A 17,025-nucleotide genomic window follows, 5' to 3' on the forward strand; every position below is an offset into this window, starting at 1 on the left:
ACAGACATAATATGATGTCCACTCCTCTTCTCCCTGCAATATCTTTGTGATATTCCTACTACCTACTTAACTGGTGTGTTGCATTGTCTCACCCAATTCCATTCATGAGCACTGAGAGTTATCTGCTGTCTCTCTCCATTCCTAACTCCTGGCCTAAAATCAGGGCTACAAATGGCTACAAGATGATGTGGGCTCTTCATGCTGAAGAATTTATGAATACTTTCTAATTAACTCCTCTATAGCCTCATCGCTTTACCTTTGCTTTTTCATTCCATAATAATCTATCTTCTGATGGGTAATTCATCCAAACACTCATTTGCCCTTATGAAATGAGTGTTTTCTTGCTTTCTGTTTGTGTGAAGGCACCCTAATGTTTGACCTCAACCTTAAACTTTATTTCCCCCAAACTACCCTTTCACACATTAACAACAACAAAAAAAATTGCCACAGAATCCAACAATAGCTTAAACTGAAGAACTCTCCTCACCTGTCTTGAGAGTAAATATGCTTCAATAACTTACTCTCTTACTATCCTTCTAGTATTTTCATTGTTCAACACTAACCTGTCCTCCAACTATAACAAGATCAACAAATCACACATTTAAAATAACTACTAACACTATAACCTATCTGAGGAAAAAGCCTACCTAGTAAAGTATCTCTCTCCAGCAGGGATACCATGTGCTTTCTTTAAATATAACTATTTACCCTTCAAACACCAGCGTTCTCATGCTGCTCAGCTGTCTATCATAGAGACTCACCTCCCTTCTATGAAGGTTCCACCTGGTGAAAAGCCCATGTCTTCTGATCATTTCCCTTTCTACCTATCAAAGCTGGACTATTCTGTGGTCATTTTTCTCTCAGCTAGCAATTCCCCTACAAAAAAACCTGATAAATTCAATCTAACCAAAATGCTAATAATTAATAATCATTTAATAGAGGAGTCTCCAACCTCTGGACAGTGGACCAGTACTGGTCCGTGGCCTGTTAGGAACCAGACAGCACAGCAGGAGGTGAGCAGTGGGGCGAGCATTACTGCTCTTGCTCTGGGCTCTGCCCCCCATCAGATCAGTAGCAGCATTAGATTCTTAAAGGAGCACAAATCCTATTGCGCTGTGCATGCTCCTTATGGGAATCTAAGTAACGCCTGATGATCTGAGGTAGAAGTTTCATCCCGAAACCATTTCCCCCGTCAACCAAACCATCCGTGCAAAAATTGTTTCCCATGAGACTGGTCCCTGGTGCCAAAAAGGTTGGGGATCTATGATTTAATGGATTTCCCTGTCCAGAGGGAAATCCTTTTAGTAATGACTTTGGCCAGCTTGGACAACATGGCAAGACCTCGTCTCTACAAATTAAAAAAAAAAAAATTAGGTGTGGTGGTGGATGCCTGTGGTCCCAGCTACTCGGGAGGCTGAGGTGGGAGCATCACCTGAGCCCAGAGATGTCAAGGCTGCAGTGAGCCATGATTGTGCCACTGCACTCCAGCCATGTCAACAGAGTGAGACCCAATTTCAAAAGAAAAGAGTTAAAAAGAAAAAAAAGGACCTCTGAAGACCTCAGTGACAGGTAAGAAAATCTAAGGAATCTAAAAGCTACTCTGGTACCTCAAGTCAGTGACATAGGTGACCACATCTATTGCCCATGTTTAACACAAACCTCGTCAAGGAGATCAAATCAATGAGTGTGAGGGTGAGAGGTGCCTTAAAAGTCATCTAGGTCTCTGAGTCATGATTCTTGAACCTGGCCACACACTAGAATCTCCAACTACCAGAGGAGAAGCAGATATCCAAAGAAGCAAATTTCAAAGTCAGTGACAAAGCCAGGCCTAATACCCAGGCCTAACATTATGTGTTGATATGTGTACATACATACATACATATACACACATACGTATATATATGTATCATACTAAAAATATAAAGACACGAATGGGAAGAACAAACATCCAATGTACGGCAGTGATTACCCTTTGGGGGATGAGAAGGGAGTGTAACTGAGAAGAAATACACATGGTAGCTTCAAATGTATTGGTAATATTTTTATCAATATTTCTTAAACTGGGTGGTAATACCTAAGTATTTATCAAATTAGCCCTGTTACTTTTTTTTCTTTTGGTTTTGTTTTTATTTTTGTTTATTTGGGACACGGTCTCACTTTGTCGTCCAGGCTGGGGTACAGTGGCACAATCAGCTCGCTGAAACCTCCCACTGCCGGGCTTCAGCAATCCTCCCACTTCAGCCACACAAAGTGCTGAGATTACAAGGCGTGCACCACTCATCATCTTTTGGATGTCTAAAATTTTGTAATAAAAAAAAAGATGGTATATAATCAAATGGATATCATGTTAGGAATTTAGTGAAATATCTCAGACTATAAAGTACTCAGAAAAGATACTATACTTTATGAGGCAGGCTTTAAAGGAAGACTAAAACATAGATTATTCTTTAGGCAAAAAGTAACGCAAACTTTTCTAAAAGAAAAGTGTGAACAAAGGCAAAGCTGGGAGTACCCACAGCCTATAACCTAAATAAAGAACAGTGGGTGCCAAGCGCGGTGGCTCACACCTGTAATCCCAGCATTCTGGGTGGCCGAGGCAGGTGGATCACCTGAGGTGAGAAGTTGGAGACCAACCCAGCCAACATGGTGAAACCCTGTCTCTACTAAAACACAAAAATGAGCTGGGCAGGGCGCCTGCCTGTAATCTCAGCTACTCAAGAGACTGAGGTACAAGAATCACTTGAACCCGGGAGGCAGGGGTTGCAGTAGGCCAAGACTGAGCCACTCTGTCTCAAAACAAAACAAAATTGTAGGGCCACAGCTCCACAGGGTTGTGGTGTGTCCCCTATTGCTGTGCTGAGTGCCGGATCCAAGAAATAAAGAGATAGGACACAGAAGGACTGGAAAAGAGCAGCTGGGCTCAGGGGCTAGCTAGCCACCTATCAGCAGAGACAGGCGAGGCCCGGAACGTCCAGAAGTGTCTGCATTTATTAGGTACAAGTCAGGGGGAAGGGTCGTGAGGTCATCTATAGGCTTAATGATAGGGCATATATAATCACGTGAGTAGCAAGCAAGGGGGCCACCCCATTAGGTCACCTAGTTAGAGAAGTGGGCCATCCACAGTAGGGGACTGTGCCATGTGCAGTAGTAGAGGGTCATGTACAAAAAAGGAGGTCCACCCCCATTAGGTCACCGGGGCAAGGAGGTGAGCTGTATGCAACAGGTGCCGTGCACAACACTTCTTATCTGGGGGCTGGAGACTTCAAAGGATTCCTATAGAAGGATGCTGTAAACCAATGCAGTGGGAGCTGACAGAGTGTGCTCTTCTCTAAGATAATTTATAGGAGGATGATGTGAGCCAGCCTAGTAGCAAGAAAAAGCTGACAGGGTGTACAGCCACCATGGCATCATTACACCAGAGGGGTTCTTCTTCCTCGGTTGTTCACGGGATCTCAGGCCTGAGGCCTACTTCCACAAGAACTGGATGCAAGGTACTGCCACTCCTTTTCAGGAGGAATAACTCTTGCTCCAAGCCAGCCATGCAGTGGGTATTGAGTGCTGCCGTCTAGGCCCTGCCCTACCATGTAGCGTATGTCCTTTCAGTCAGGGGCGCTACCACCTGGGTCATTGGTTCTTGTCCTGGCCTGGGTGTTTTTCCCATGTACTTGCTTCTGCTCTGTGACTGCTCTAGGCATTCCTCCTACTACAAACTACTATGTGATTATATAGAAAGATTATATAAATCAGCACTAAATGTGTCGGTACAGCTCTGATTACAATCCATTATATAGAAAGGTTATATAAAACTAAGTAAGGTTATATATATATAAGCTAGATATAAGATTATATGGAACTAAGTATGATCATATATATAAGCTAGATATAAGTAAACAGTAAGTTATACTTCAAGCACTAATTGTGCCTGGGCTCTGCACAGCTCTTCTTCCTCGGTGCCCATGTTGGGGGTTACCCACAAAAATATTTTTGAAAACCGCTGGACCAAAGTGTCCAGCTAGAAGGTACTGCTGCAATTCAAAAGTGAGGGTCATAAAACCATGGAATGGGTTTTATGGGGTAGTACTCTTGGGAAAGAAAAGAGAAAAAATTAATCCACCAACTTTTTAATAGAAAATCTGATAGGCTTTGGTGACAAACTAGATGGGATAATGAAAGAATAAGACCGCGCTGGGTGCGGAAGCTCACACCTGTAACCCCAGCACTTTTGGAGGCCAAGGCAGGCGGATCACAAGGTCAAGAGACCGAGACCATCCTGGCCAACATGGTGAAACCCCCTCTTAACTAAAAATACAAAAATTAGCTGGGTGTGGTGGCACACGCCTGTGGTCCTAGCTACTCAAGAGGCTGAGGCAGGAGAATTTCTTGAACCCAGGAGGCGGAGGTTACAGTAAGCTGAGATCACGCCACTGAACTCCAGCCTGGCAACAGAGCAAGACTCTATCTCAAAAAAAAAAAAAAGAAAGAAAGAAAAAATGAAAGAAAGAGTAAGACCTACCTGAAAAAATTAAAAAATTAAAAATGCCAACTGAGCAGCAGCTTCTTCTAGTCATACTTGAACATCAACAACATCAATAAGGCCATGTAAAAGTCAGCACTAAGGAAGTGTTATTCAAGGTAGAAGAGCAAAATGGCACTTTTACAGGGATTAAGAACAGAATAAGCAACAGAGACCAGGAAATTACAGAAAAAGATAACCACACCATGATCACGAAGGTGGTTTTCCCAGGGCGAGGCTTATCCATTGCACTCCGGATGTGCTGACCCCTGTGATTTCCCCAAATGTGGGAAACTTGACTGTATAATTTGTGGTAGTGAGGGACTGCGTTCACGCTTTCCCCCTTTTTTACAAAAAAAAAAAAAAGAAAAAAGATAACCACTACATCATGGAATGATAAGAAACAGTTTTAAAAAGAGGCATCACTGTATACAATGAGGGACTGCACAGCCTTTGTAGCCCATCACATGCAGAATTCTGGCCCCTTCTCCACTTCACCACATTATTTAACCACTTTGAGCCTCACTTAATAAGGAAAACATAAAATATGACCAATATATTTGAACACATAGTGGCTTCAAATATATTGGTCATATTTTATTTCTTTTTTTTTTTTTTTTTTTGAGACAGAGTTTGGTGCTTGTGCCCAGGCTGGAGTGCAATGGCATCATCTCAGCTCACTGCAATCCCCGCCTCCCGGGTTCAAGCGATTCTCCTGCCTTAGACTCCCGAGTAGCTAGGGTTACAGACATGTGCCACCATGCCCAGCTAATTTTGTATTTTTAGTAGAGACAGGGTTTCTCCATGTTGGTCAGGCTGGTCTCAAGCTCCCAACCTCAGATGATCCACCCACTTTGGCCTCCCAAAGTGCTGGGATTACAGGTGTGAGCCACCGCACCTGGCCCATATTTTATTTCTTAAACTCAGTTGTGATACATAAATGTTTATTAAATCAGACCCCATTATCTTTCATTGTTTTTGTTTTGTTTGTTATTTTGAGACAGGGTCTTGCTCTGTCCCAGGTGCTTTACATATCACCTCATTTAATCCCCACAATACATTTTACAGATGAAGAAATTGAACTTAGAGGTAGCATAATAAGCAGCAGAGCCAGGATTACTATTTCTTAGGATTTAAACAATGTATACGTAAATTTCCTGGCAAACAGGATGACCTCAAAATGAGTAGCTATATTTCATTATTAAGAGATAATGATCAATAAGGGCAAAACTGCCAGTAATTCCTGTTACAGCCTTCCATGTGGCAAACTCTCTCAACATCCTCATCTATAAACTACGATTAATGCCTATAACCCAACCTACTCCATAGGGTTGCTATGAAGATTACATATTATGAATATGAAAACACTACGAAAAAATGTTGAGGCATTCAGATATAAGGGATTGATGTCACACTCCTTTTGCCTTCAAAATACTAAAAATAAGTCTGTTAAATGTAAAACCACCACTTTGAAAAGTATAAATCACCAGGAATTACCACCTACACCTGCCCCTGACTCCTCCAGGTTCTCTAACGTCTCTCTACAAGGGCAGGGATTCCCTTACACCTTTTAATGAAATTCTGATAACTTACAGTACAGCTAATCAATAGAGAGTTTCACTTCAATTAAGAGTTGTTTAGACTGGCCTACTGTGTTCTCTCAGAGGTGCTCCTTCCAGTTCTTCCAGAAAAGAAAAAAGTGCCCAATTTTCTTTTATTGTATTAAAAGGGTGCCCAGTGAGTAGAATGCAGGTAACTTACAAAATGCTAATTGCTCAAGATATTTGACGGTAGGTCGCTTTTGGAAACCCGTTCACAAATCCCGCCTTTTAACCTCAGCAGATGGCTTCCAGGCCTCAAGGCTCACATGTCTAGTCACACAATTCACAGTAGCTCCCAAAGTTCCTACCTTTTCAATTATCCCATGTTCTTGAACACGACACGTTTCATCTAAGGACCTCTAGCTGTCAAAGCATATGAACTTTTTAATCTTCACAACAGCACTGAGGGATTACTATCCTTATTTTATAAGTTAAAAATGAAAGACTGAGGTTAAATGTGTTAGCAACATCAAACAATTCGTTAAGTCATTCCTGGGGAGAGAGGAATGAATATTACGAACTTCTGTCAATGGACAACCTAGATTTGGCTTCGTAAGAGCATTGCAAATATTAGTTCAAACACATACACTCTTGTATGCATAATTTCCAACATATGTATCAAAGATTAAATATAAACTATTAATAACAGTAAATACCATAACAAAGCAGCACTATTTTTACACGCAAAACTATATTGGGGGGAGGGGGTCTAATTTAAACCTCCCACTGTCTTGCATCCATAAATACTTCTGAACTTGATGGGGTAGGGGGAGGAACACCTGTCACAGCCGCATATCCACAATGTTTTACAGACTATGTAGCTATTAATATTTAATTCCTTAGCCATAAGCAAACCACCTTCTCAAAAAAACAAAAAAGGCAGCATTAAGAAGTACTTGACAAGAAAGTCTACGTGGTTGTAAGAAGACCAATAATTTCCCGGTTTTAGGTCTCCCAGACTTCGTGAACTTGCCACGAGGGATCACCCGACCCGCCCCGGGAGGTCAGGCCGCGGGGACCCCGGCGCTGCCCACCAGACTTTCCACGCGCCAGGCCGCGGGGGAGGCTCCGGCTCCCGCTCCCCTCAGGCCCCGCGTTGCCCCGTGGACAGACGCGGAGGGGCACTCAGACCCGCCTCCCGACCTCGGCACGCCCGGCTCGGGCCAGGCGGGCGGGGAGAGGGTCGCAGCAGGGCCTGGCCTAGCCACCCCCGCCCCGCGGCCGCTGGCGCAGCTTCCCTCCTTCTTTCCGCTCCCCGATTCGTTACCTCTTAGGCGCCGGCGGCTGCTCCATGACGGCCGAGGGCAGAGAGAGGGACCCGGTGGACCGCGAAGGCCGAAAGAAGGAAAGGAGCCCGGCCGGCCGAGCCCAGGGAACCACAGAGGGAAACTCTGGGAACTCGGACCAACTTTCCCGTAACTCCGCAGCGGATCTCCCTCCCGCTCCAGAGCACCGCTCCTCCCGCCCCGCCCCCGGCCGCCCGGCCGCCTGGCCTCCCGCCTCCGGCAGCTGCCCAGACACGGTGGGCGGAGCCGGGAGCCGCGACTTGGGGCGGAGCCTGCCGCGGTCTGGGGTGGCGGGCAGGGCCGGAGCAGCGGCTGGTGGGCGGGGCCAGGGACGAAGGCGGAGCTGGCCCCAGAGCCCGTTGACCGGGAAAAGGAGGAGGTTCTGCTAGAGCGAGGGGGCGAGGCCGGAGCCGCTCTAGGCTAGAGAAGGGCAAGTCCCTCCGAGCTAGCCCACGGCCCCGCCCCTCGCTTGCCGTCGCTAGGGTTTGCCCTGATCAGATTTGACTCATTTCTTTGGCTTTCCCAAGGGTACATCCAAACATTGTGTGAATCCGTTTGAAGCATTACTTTCTAACTGCCCACGCTTCCCTCTCTAGTTCTGTTTCTTAATTATCGGTTATGTTTTCCCCCAACCATTTGACATGTGTAGGCCACAGTACTAGGGATACTTCCGGAAATTCTTGTTCCATTTTTATTGTGGACAAGCTCCTCGCTAAGTTTCACAATAATTACATCTAATTACAGAGAAAATAATTAGTGCAGTGAGAGCTCTCGGTGCACCAAACTCAGTTCACTGGATTCTTGCAGCTGTCCAATTGGGTAACGTGGCAAGCCTGTCACAGATTATGGTGCCAAGAAGAATAGCCCAGAAAAGCATATTTCCTTCCCTTTTTGGTCCTGTCCCACAACCTGATCCCCGTAGCCCTCATCCCACTGTAATTTGACCACTGCATGCATCCATATTGTGAGTATACTTTTAACTTTAAATTTCATATATAGATACCTTTCACATAACAACATATAGCTGCTACATGAATTTGCTTGTTTTTGTCAGAAATTGTCAAGATAGGCCCAGCGCGGTGGCTCATGCCTGTAATCCCAGCACTTTGGGAAGCCTAGTCGGGTGGACCACTTGAGCTCAGGAATTCAAGGCCAGCTTGGCCAACATGGTGAAACCCTGTCTCTATTAAAAATAAAAAAAATTAGCGGGGTGTGGTGATGCACCTGTACTCCCAGCTATTTGGGAGGCTGAGGCAAGAGAATCGCTTGAACCTGGAGGCAGAGGTTGCAATGAGCTGAGATGGCACCCCTGCACTCCGGCCTGGGTGACAGAGCAGATTCTGTCGAGAAAGGAAAGAAAGGAAGGAAAGGAAGAAAGGAAGAAAAAGAAAGAAAGAGAGGAAGGAAGGAAGGAGAAAGAGAGAGAAAGAAAGAGAAGTAAAGGAGGGAAGGAAGGAAGGGACGGAAGGAATTGTCAAGATGTAGAGTCATATAGAGTTTTCTTGGAGGTTAGAACAATAAATAAGAAGAGAATGTTAAAGGAAACAAATTTGAAGAGAATGTTGAATAATGCGAATATTTGCCAAAATTAAGCTTGTCTATTAGCAGCTAACACAAATTTAGTTTAGTCCTCTTTTTGCATTGTTTCGCTATGTAATAAACTTACACTATTTTCAAACCATTATATTCCAGTTATTTTATGACCATTTTTGAAACTCAAATTTTGAGAACAAGGAAAAGGTTTTGTTTTTGTTTTGAGACAGGATCTCACTGTCACCCAGGCTGGAATGCAGTGGTGTGATCATGCGTCACTGCAGCCTCAGCCCTCCTGGGCTCAAGCAATCTTCCCACCTTTGCCTCCCAAACTGGCACTACCATGCCTGGCTATAAAATTTTATACTTGTTTGCATTTATTAAAGATCCACAGTCTGACTGTTCAGAAGTAACAGGACAATAACAATTTAAAAACCTAAATATTTAAAATGTTAAAGCAGAAGGTTTGAAATTACCCCCCACTCTCATCTTCACTTCTTCACTTCCATGCCATACTCCCCCTTTTTTTTTTAGATGGAGTTTTGTTGTTCTTGTTGCCTAGGCTGGAGCGCAATGGCATAATCTCGGCTCACTGCAACCTCCGCCTCTCTGGTTCAAGCAATTCTCCCACCTCAGCCTCCCTAGCAGCTGGGATTACAGGTGCCCACCACCATGCCCAGCTAATTTTTTGTATTTTTAGTAGAGATGGGAGTTTCACTATGTTGGCCAGCCTGGTCTCAAACTCCTGACCTCAGGCTATCCACCTGCCTCAGCCTCCCAAAGCTGGTATTACAGGCATGAGCCACTGCGCCCACTCACTCCCATTTTTGTGTTTCATAAGAGAAACCTTTTAAGAAAGGCTGGGTGAAGTGGCTCAGACCTTCAACTCTAACACTGGAAATCCGAGGCAGACAGATAGCTTGAGCCCAGGAGTTCGAGACCAGCCTGATAAACATGGTGAAACCCCATCTCTAAAATAAAAATAGCTGGGCATGGTGGCATGCACCTGTAGTCCTACCTGCTAGAAAGGCCAAGGTAGGAGGATTGCCTGAGCCCAGGAGGCCAAGATTTCAGTGAGCCATGATCAAGCCACTGCACTCCAGCCGGAGCAATAGAGTAAGACCCTGTTTCAAAAAAGAAAGAAAAAAAAGGATAAATAAATAAATAAAATGATCTCTGAATTGTTTTACCAACCATAATTTCCAAGGAGACTTCCCCAGTCAAACCACCAGTGCCATCACCCACTTCCTGTCACATTTAAGTTGGTAAGAGATGCCTGTCTTATATATGTCCATAGCACCCTGTGTTGGCTTTTGTATGAAACTTATCACACTGTATTGAAGTTCTGTTTATTAGACTGTCATCCCAACTCAACTATGAGTTGATTGAAAGTTGAGCCATATCTTTATTCTCGATAGCTTGCATAGCAAGTGCCTGATACATAGTAAGGGCACTGGGTTGGATAGCTTCCTTTTAGTCCTGCAGAATCATTCTCCATTCTTTACCATCTGCTCTCAGCTCTGAGAGCAGAAGCCCCTTGGCTTTTAGTTGGGTCTGATGATAGGCCCAGCAAGAGATCATTTGAGGGAGAAAGGAGGGTGAGACTATTTAATGCCCTGGTTCCCTTGCTGTGATGTCACCTAGGGCTAGCTGTGTTCCAGAGAATCGTGGCTCTTTGCAAGGCAAACTACTCTACCCAATTATCCCTTCTTCCCCTTGACCCTTTGGGTCTAGGTGTCATGGCTGCTCTGCTATTCCCTGGGATTCTTCTCTATGTCCTATGTTTCCCTAACCTCAATCCTCAGTTGATGCTTTGTAAATTAAACTCTCTTCAACTGACCCTAATTTGATTGTACCTTCTAAAGGGCTTACGATCCTGACTGATATGCCCATAAAGAATTGTGAAAGGAGGAGGGATAATAGTAGAAAATAAATTTCTAAGGTCTTTCTTCAACTTGAAAAGGGAAAAGGCTAATAAATATCATATGACTCCTCCATTTTCTCATTAAACCCTTTAAACTACCTTGTGAAGTAGTTATTTCCATTTTATAGGTGAGAAAACTGAGGTTCAAAAGTATGAAAGGAGTTACCGTAGGACAAACAGAATGTCTGTATTCTAATCCAGGCCTTTGTGACTCCAAAGCTGGGCCTTATTCCACTGTAAATCAGTCAACAAATATTTCTTGAGCACCTAAATATGCCAGGCACTGTTCTAGGTGCTAGAGATTCATCAGTGAAGAAAAGAGACAAATAGACAAAAATCCCTGCCTTCAGTGGCTGGGGTTTACATCCTGGATGAGAAAACATAATAAGATTAAAAAGTACCTAATAGAGCATGTTAGATATTGAAAACTGATAAGGAAAAAAAGTGAAATGGAGAAAGGGAATATAAAGCGAAGGGGAAGAGGCCAGATGCAGAGGCTCAAGCCTGTAATCCCAGCACTTTGGGAGGCCGAGGTGAGCGGATCACTTGAGGTCAGGAGTTTGAGACCAGCTTGGCCAACATAGTGAAACCCCATCTCTACTAAAAAAATACAAAAATTATCCGGGTATGGTGGTGATCGCCTATAATCCCAACTACTCAGGAGTTTGAGGCAGGAGAACTGTGTGAACCCAGGAGACAGAGGTTGTAGTGAGCAAAGATCACGCCACTGAACCCCAGCCTGGGCAACAGAGCAAATCGCTGCCTCAAAAAAAAAAAAAAAAAAAGGCCAGGCGCCGTGGCTCATGCCTACAATCCCAGCACTTTGGGAGTTCAAGACCAGCCTGACCAACATGGAGAAGCCCGTCTCTATTAAAAATACAAAAAATTAGCCAGGCATGCTGGTGCATGCCTGTAATTACAGCTACTTGGGAGGCTGAGGCAGGAGAATCACTTGAACCCAGGAGGCGGAGGTTGCAGTGAGCCGACATCGCGCCATTGCACTCCAGCCTGGGCAACAAGTGCAAAACTTCGTCTCAGAAAAAATAAATAAAAATAAAGTGAAGGGAAGGGATGGAATTCAGGTAGGATGGCAAAGGAAGGCCTCAATGAGAGAGTAAGGAAGTGGAGGCCAGGGCCATGCAGCTAGCATGAATGTGAGGCCAAGGGAACAATAAGTGCTAAGGCCCAGAGGCAGGAGTGTGCCTGGTGTGTTGTGTGTTACTGAATAAAAGGAATTTTTTTTTCTCCTGAATTAGAAGAAGAAAAAAGTGCCTCAAGCTTCTGTTTTACTTTGTCTGTGGAAAGCCAACTTGAAGATTCCAAAAAGAAAGCACAGAAGTCATCATTCAAACTGCAAATTAGGGGCAGCAGCATTCATGAACAATGAACGCTGCAGGAACATTTCAGATACAGATAAGGGTCACCCAGCTTCACTTAACTGTGAAATTAAGGTAATCTGTTTCTGCTTCCAACAGCTCCATTTGGAATCCAGATTAAATATACACTTTAATTATACTAGCAAACAACTGATTACAATTCTCAGTTGAGTGCTTTAAGAGAAATGGGAGAGAAATCTGCAACCTGAGATCCAGTTCCTTTGAATAACGAAAAGCACATTCTTTGTAACTGAATACATACACCACCATGTTTAAAATATTAAGATAGAAAAATATTAAGGTAAAAAAAATTTTCCTTGTACTAGTTGTAGCTATTCATTGAAACTACAACTTTGTATCTCTCTTAGGCTGGAGTACAGTGGCACAATCAAAACCCACTACAATCTTGAACTCCTAGGCTCAAGGAATCCTCCTGCCTTAGTCCCCCAAGTAGCCAGGACTACAGGCATCCACCACCATGCCCAACTAAGTTTATTTTTGAGTTTTGTAGAGACAGGGGTCTCACTGTGTTACCCAGACTGGTCTTGAACTCCTGGTCTCAAGCAATCCTCCCACCTTACCCTCCCAAAGTGCTAGGATTATAGGCATGAGCCACCATGCCCAGCCTCATTTTTATATTTGTTGGAAAAATAATATTAATTAACAAATGTTAATCTTTTCTGCTATAATAAGAAAGAGTTTGGAAGAGAGAGAAATCTCTTATCAAATATATTGCGTAGGTTTTTATCTGCAAGAAAATTTGGAAATGTTTTTCTTCAAGAGGTAACTTTACAAAACATTTTCTCTACAAAACATTTTCTCTTGATCTGCTTCTGTTTTCTAACTCAGTTTTATAGTTAGAAACTAGCATGTTGCATTTGAATTTAACTTCTGTCCTCCTTTACCATAACAATTTTTTTTTTTTTGGCTCTGTTGCCAGGCTGGAGTGCAGTGGCATGTTCTCGGCTCACTACAACCTCTACCTTCTGGGTTCAAGCGATTCTCCTGCCTCAGCCTCCCCAGTAGCTGGGACTACAGGTGCGTGCCACCATGCCCAGCTAATTTTTGTATTTTTAGTAGAGACAGGGGTTTCATCATGTTGGCCAGGATGGTCTCAAACTCCTAACCTCAGGTGATCTGCCCACCTTGGCCTCCCAAAGCACTGGGCTTACAGGCATGAGCCATATTAACAATCTTAAACTATTAATTAACTTGTTCCTCTGACCATGCTGTGAGCCTCTTGGGAATAAGGACAGTATCTTCTTCTATTTGTCATCTCAGGAATCTAGCATAACTATTAACTACAAGTAACAACTCAAAATGATTTTTAAAACAAGAAGCCTAGAAGGAGGTGTTTCTGGGTTTGAATAATTCTTCAATTTACTTCCATTTCTTGTTGTCAACTTAAGAATCACAGGTTCATAGATTTGAAGTGGAGCGCTTTATTTCTCGTAAAAGGTTGCAGCCTGCAGGCTGGCCATCCTGCAATCTGGGAAGCATAGCCTCTGTCAGAAACTGGAAGTAGGCACTTTAAAGAGGAAGAATGAGACAGGAATTAGGCTGAACAGATTGGCTAAGTATACATATTCAACAGGTTATAGAAGGAGCTATGAATATTCACAAAGGAGAGGCATTCACATGCACAGTAAGCAAATATGCATGTTACATATGTCCCATGTTCACTTTGGGGTGGAGACAACATTTCAATGCATTAAAATTAAGCTGTATACTTCAAAATGTGAAACAGAAGACATGTCCTCTGTAAATCAGCCAGAACTAGTCCATGGTGGTCACTTAGCAGAAAGGAATGCTGGTCAGTTGTACTGTCAAAACCACAAAAAAAAGAGTCCAGCAAGTCTTTCAAAAGGGCTAGTTCCTGTTTAACTCTTAGGAAGGAAAGTCTAATGGCAATTAGCAAGGGAAGAGGTATAATGAGATATGTCTGACCTCCTATCCTGTCATGGCTGGGAACTTAGTTTTTAAGGTTTCTCTGTGGTCCCCTTGGCCAACCAGGATCCATTCAGTTGACTGCAGAGCCTAGGATTTCATTTTTATTTCTCACTGCTCTGCTGTGCACAGCAGACCTAGTTGTCTCCTCAAAGTATCTCCTACCCTTCCCAGGGCCAAGATGACCACCAGTGTTCCAGACCTTCCATGGAGACATGACAATGCCCAGCACCAGAAGAGAATTATTTATTTCTGAATACAATTTTCATAAGATGGTAGGAAACGTCTATTCTAGAAGCCCCTCTGCAGACTTCCCTACATGTCCTATTGGCTAGAAATGTGTCACAGACGTGTTGATGAAAAATGCCAAACTGTGTAAAATATTTGAAGAGATTTATTCTGAGCCAAATGTAGTAAGGACAATGACCTCAGGAGGTCTTGAGAACATGTGCCTAAGGTGGATGGGTTACAGCTTGATTTTACACACTTTAGAGAGAGAGAAACTACAGGCAAAAACAGAAATCAATTTACATAAGGTTTATATTGGTTTGGCCTGGAAAAACAGGGCATCTCAAAGTTGGGAGGGGGAGAGTTCCAGGTCATAGGAGAATCCAAAGATTTCCTGATTGACAGTTGGTTGAAAGAGTTCAGCTTTGTCTAAAGAGTTCAAGTCAGCAGAAAGAAAGTCTTGTGGTTAAGATAAGGGGGCTTATGGGAGCCAATGTTCTTGTTACATAGATGGAGCCTCCAGGTAGCTGACTTCAAAGAGAATAGATGGTAAATGCCTCTTAGCAGACCTGAAAAGGTGTCAGACTCAGTTAAATCTCTCCTGGATCAGGAAAACATATGGAAAGGGAAGAGGATTCTCTAGAGAAAGTAAATTTTTCCCACAAGCGACAGCTTTGCAGGGCCATTCTGAAATATGTCAAAGAAATATATTTGGGGGTAAAAACACTTTGATTTCCTTTAGGGTCTGTTATTTGTCATGTGATGTGACCAGAGGCAGTTTGGAGTTGGTATCTCATTGCTACAAAGAGTCTGTTCTATCAGTCTGAGGATCACTATTTAACGTTAACACTGGTGAGTTGTGTCTAAACTCTTACTTCCGTCATAACCTGAACGAGTTTTTCAGGTTTCTTTGGAATCCCTTGGCCAAAAGCAGGTTGAATTAGTCAGTTGGGGGGCTTAGATTTTGGTTTTGTTATCTCTGACAAAGAAAAGGGGATAACCAAAACCTGTTAAGACTATTTGTGATTCACCCCATGGAGGTGGGCTTAGAGCTGAGGCTAGGACCAGATTTCCCTGAAGCTTATGGCAAAAAGAAGCATGCAGAGAAGAACTGAGAAAAGAAAAACCTTTATCTGAGGGATGTGAGTCTTTAAAAATTATCAGGCCCAGTGAGACAGCAATCACATTCTACTCCCCCGCAACCACCTGGTGAGCTATGTATCCATCTCTCTTTTTTTTTTTTTCAATTGAGAGCAGGTACTCTTTATTAACTGACCAGCTTAGAAAAATAATCATGGGAGACACCTTAGTTCATTCTTCTAACAAGCCTGTTGATCTGATCCTCCCTGTTGCCAGCATCTCCACCTTCTACAAAATGGGTGGTCTTTTTCTTCATTCCACCTCGTGGAGAAGATAATTTAAAGGGCCACAGGAAGTTATTTGCTTCTTTGAAGCATTTTCCAACAGTATAGATCTCATGAATCAGATCCTCCATGCAGATGATGCCATATTTTCCAAGAGATCGAGCAATCAGAGAGTTATCTGTCAAAGCAATTCGCTTCTTTTTGATTTTGCCATAACCACGTTTGTAGATTAGTTCATTTACTGACTTCAGATTTGGGTACCCCCATGCAATATATGGCTCTACAATCCTCAGCATGCTAATTGAAGCCTTGTTGAGCTTCACAAAGGTTCCATTGAAGATTTGACAAAGGCAGAGAAGCTGCAACACCTTTCAGACCTTTGGGCTCACACTATTGATACCTCTGATCCTGATGACAAATGCCAATTTGGGTTCTGCAGTTAACATAGAAGTTGCCAGCTTTCCTTGCCATCCTTGCCATTCGAATTTCAGTTCTGTACATCTGCCTATATTCCTTGTGATAATGCTTCGCTTTTTCATAGATAAGCTTCCTCCTTGCCTTTCGAAGCATCTTTTGGGCAAACTTCTTTCTCAGGCACTTGAACTTCAGCTCTGCGAAATTCCTTCGCTTTTTCTTAAGGGTTTCTGGCACAGCAGGAAGCTTCTTCTTCTTTTCTTCTACACCCTTCATAGTTCCAGCCGGAAAAAGAGGACATCTGTATCCATCTCTTAAAACTGCTTGCTACTGGCACAAGTCGCTACAAGTGTACCTAATAATGTAGCATCAGACACCATAACCCACACTTTACAGTTGAACAATGTATTGCAGATCAATAGCTTATGTTATTTTAATATACATTCTTGGCAATGGACCTGCCTCTTCTTTCCCTTTAAAATTACACTTATAACTGCTGCTAACTGGAGTGCCTATTCATGGCAACTTGAATCTGTGCTCCCAGGTGGCCATCTTCCAGCTTGACCCAAATAAACTCTCTACTTATATTAATTTTGTCTGAGCTTCCTCCTTTCCATCAACAGAACAAAGTTGGAATCCTATTATTAAGAAAAAATGGGGAAATTGTAATTAGACAACAGCCTACAATATCTGCTACACCTAAGTACCCAGAACATTATAATCAATGGAGAAATGTTTGTTGGATGAATGAATGGATTTCCACACAAAGAAAACATAAAGAGGCTAGGAGGTCCAAGATTGAGAGCCTGGCAGATTCAGTGTCTGGTGAGGGCCCACTC

At 43.3% G+C, this 17,025-nt stretch overlaps 1 protein-coding gene, 1 non-coding gene and 1 pseudogene across 3 annotated transcripts in view; 1 reads left to right on the forward strand and 2 right to left on the reverse strand.

Moving 5' to 3' along the window:
- STK3 (serine/threonine kinase 3) overlaps positions 1–7,563 on the reverse strand; it is a 351,314-nt gene extending 343,751 nt beyond the window's left edge. For both annotated transcript variants that reach the window (XM_012455810.3, XM_064384446.1), the window contains exon 1: positions 7,382–7,563. In XM_012455810.3, coding sequence (XP_012311233.1) covers positions 7,382–7,407 — 26 coding nt within the window. In that variant the 5' untranslated portion in view covers positions 7,408–7,563. The remainder of the gene's footprint in view (positions 1–7,381) is intronic.
- LOC135278205 (U1 spliceosomal RNA) lies at positions 4,693–4,858 on the forward strand. The gene has a single exon (XR_010345752.1). It is a non-coding gene; the product is annotated as a U1 spliceosomal RNA (small nuclear RNA).
- Positions 7,564–15,044: 7,481 nt separating the features above from the next.
- Positions 15,045–16,582, reverse strand: LOC105719655 (large ribosomal subunit protein uL30-like; annotated as a pseudogene).
- Positions 16,583–17,025: the final 443 nt, after the last annotated feature.

This window comes from Aotus nancymaae, unplaced genomic scaffold (genome assembly GCF_030222135.1).
Source record: "Aotus nancymaae isolate 86718 unplaced genomic scaffold, 86718_ANA_hifiasm-v0.15.2.pri h1tg000036l, whole genome shotgun sequence".
Taxonomy (NCBI): Eukaryota; Metazoa; Chordata; class Mammalia; order Primates; family Aotidae; genus Aotus; species Aotus nancymaae.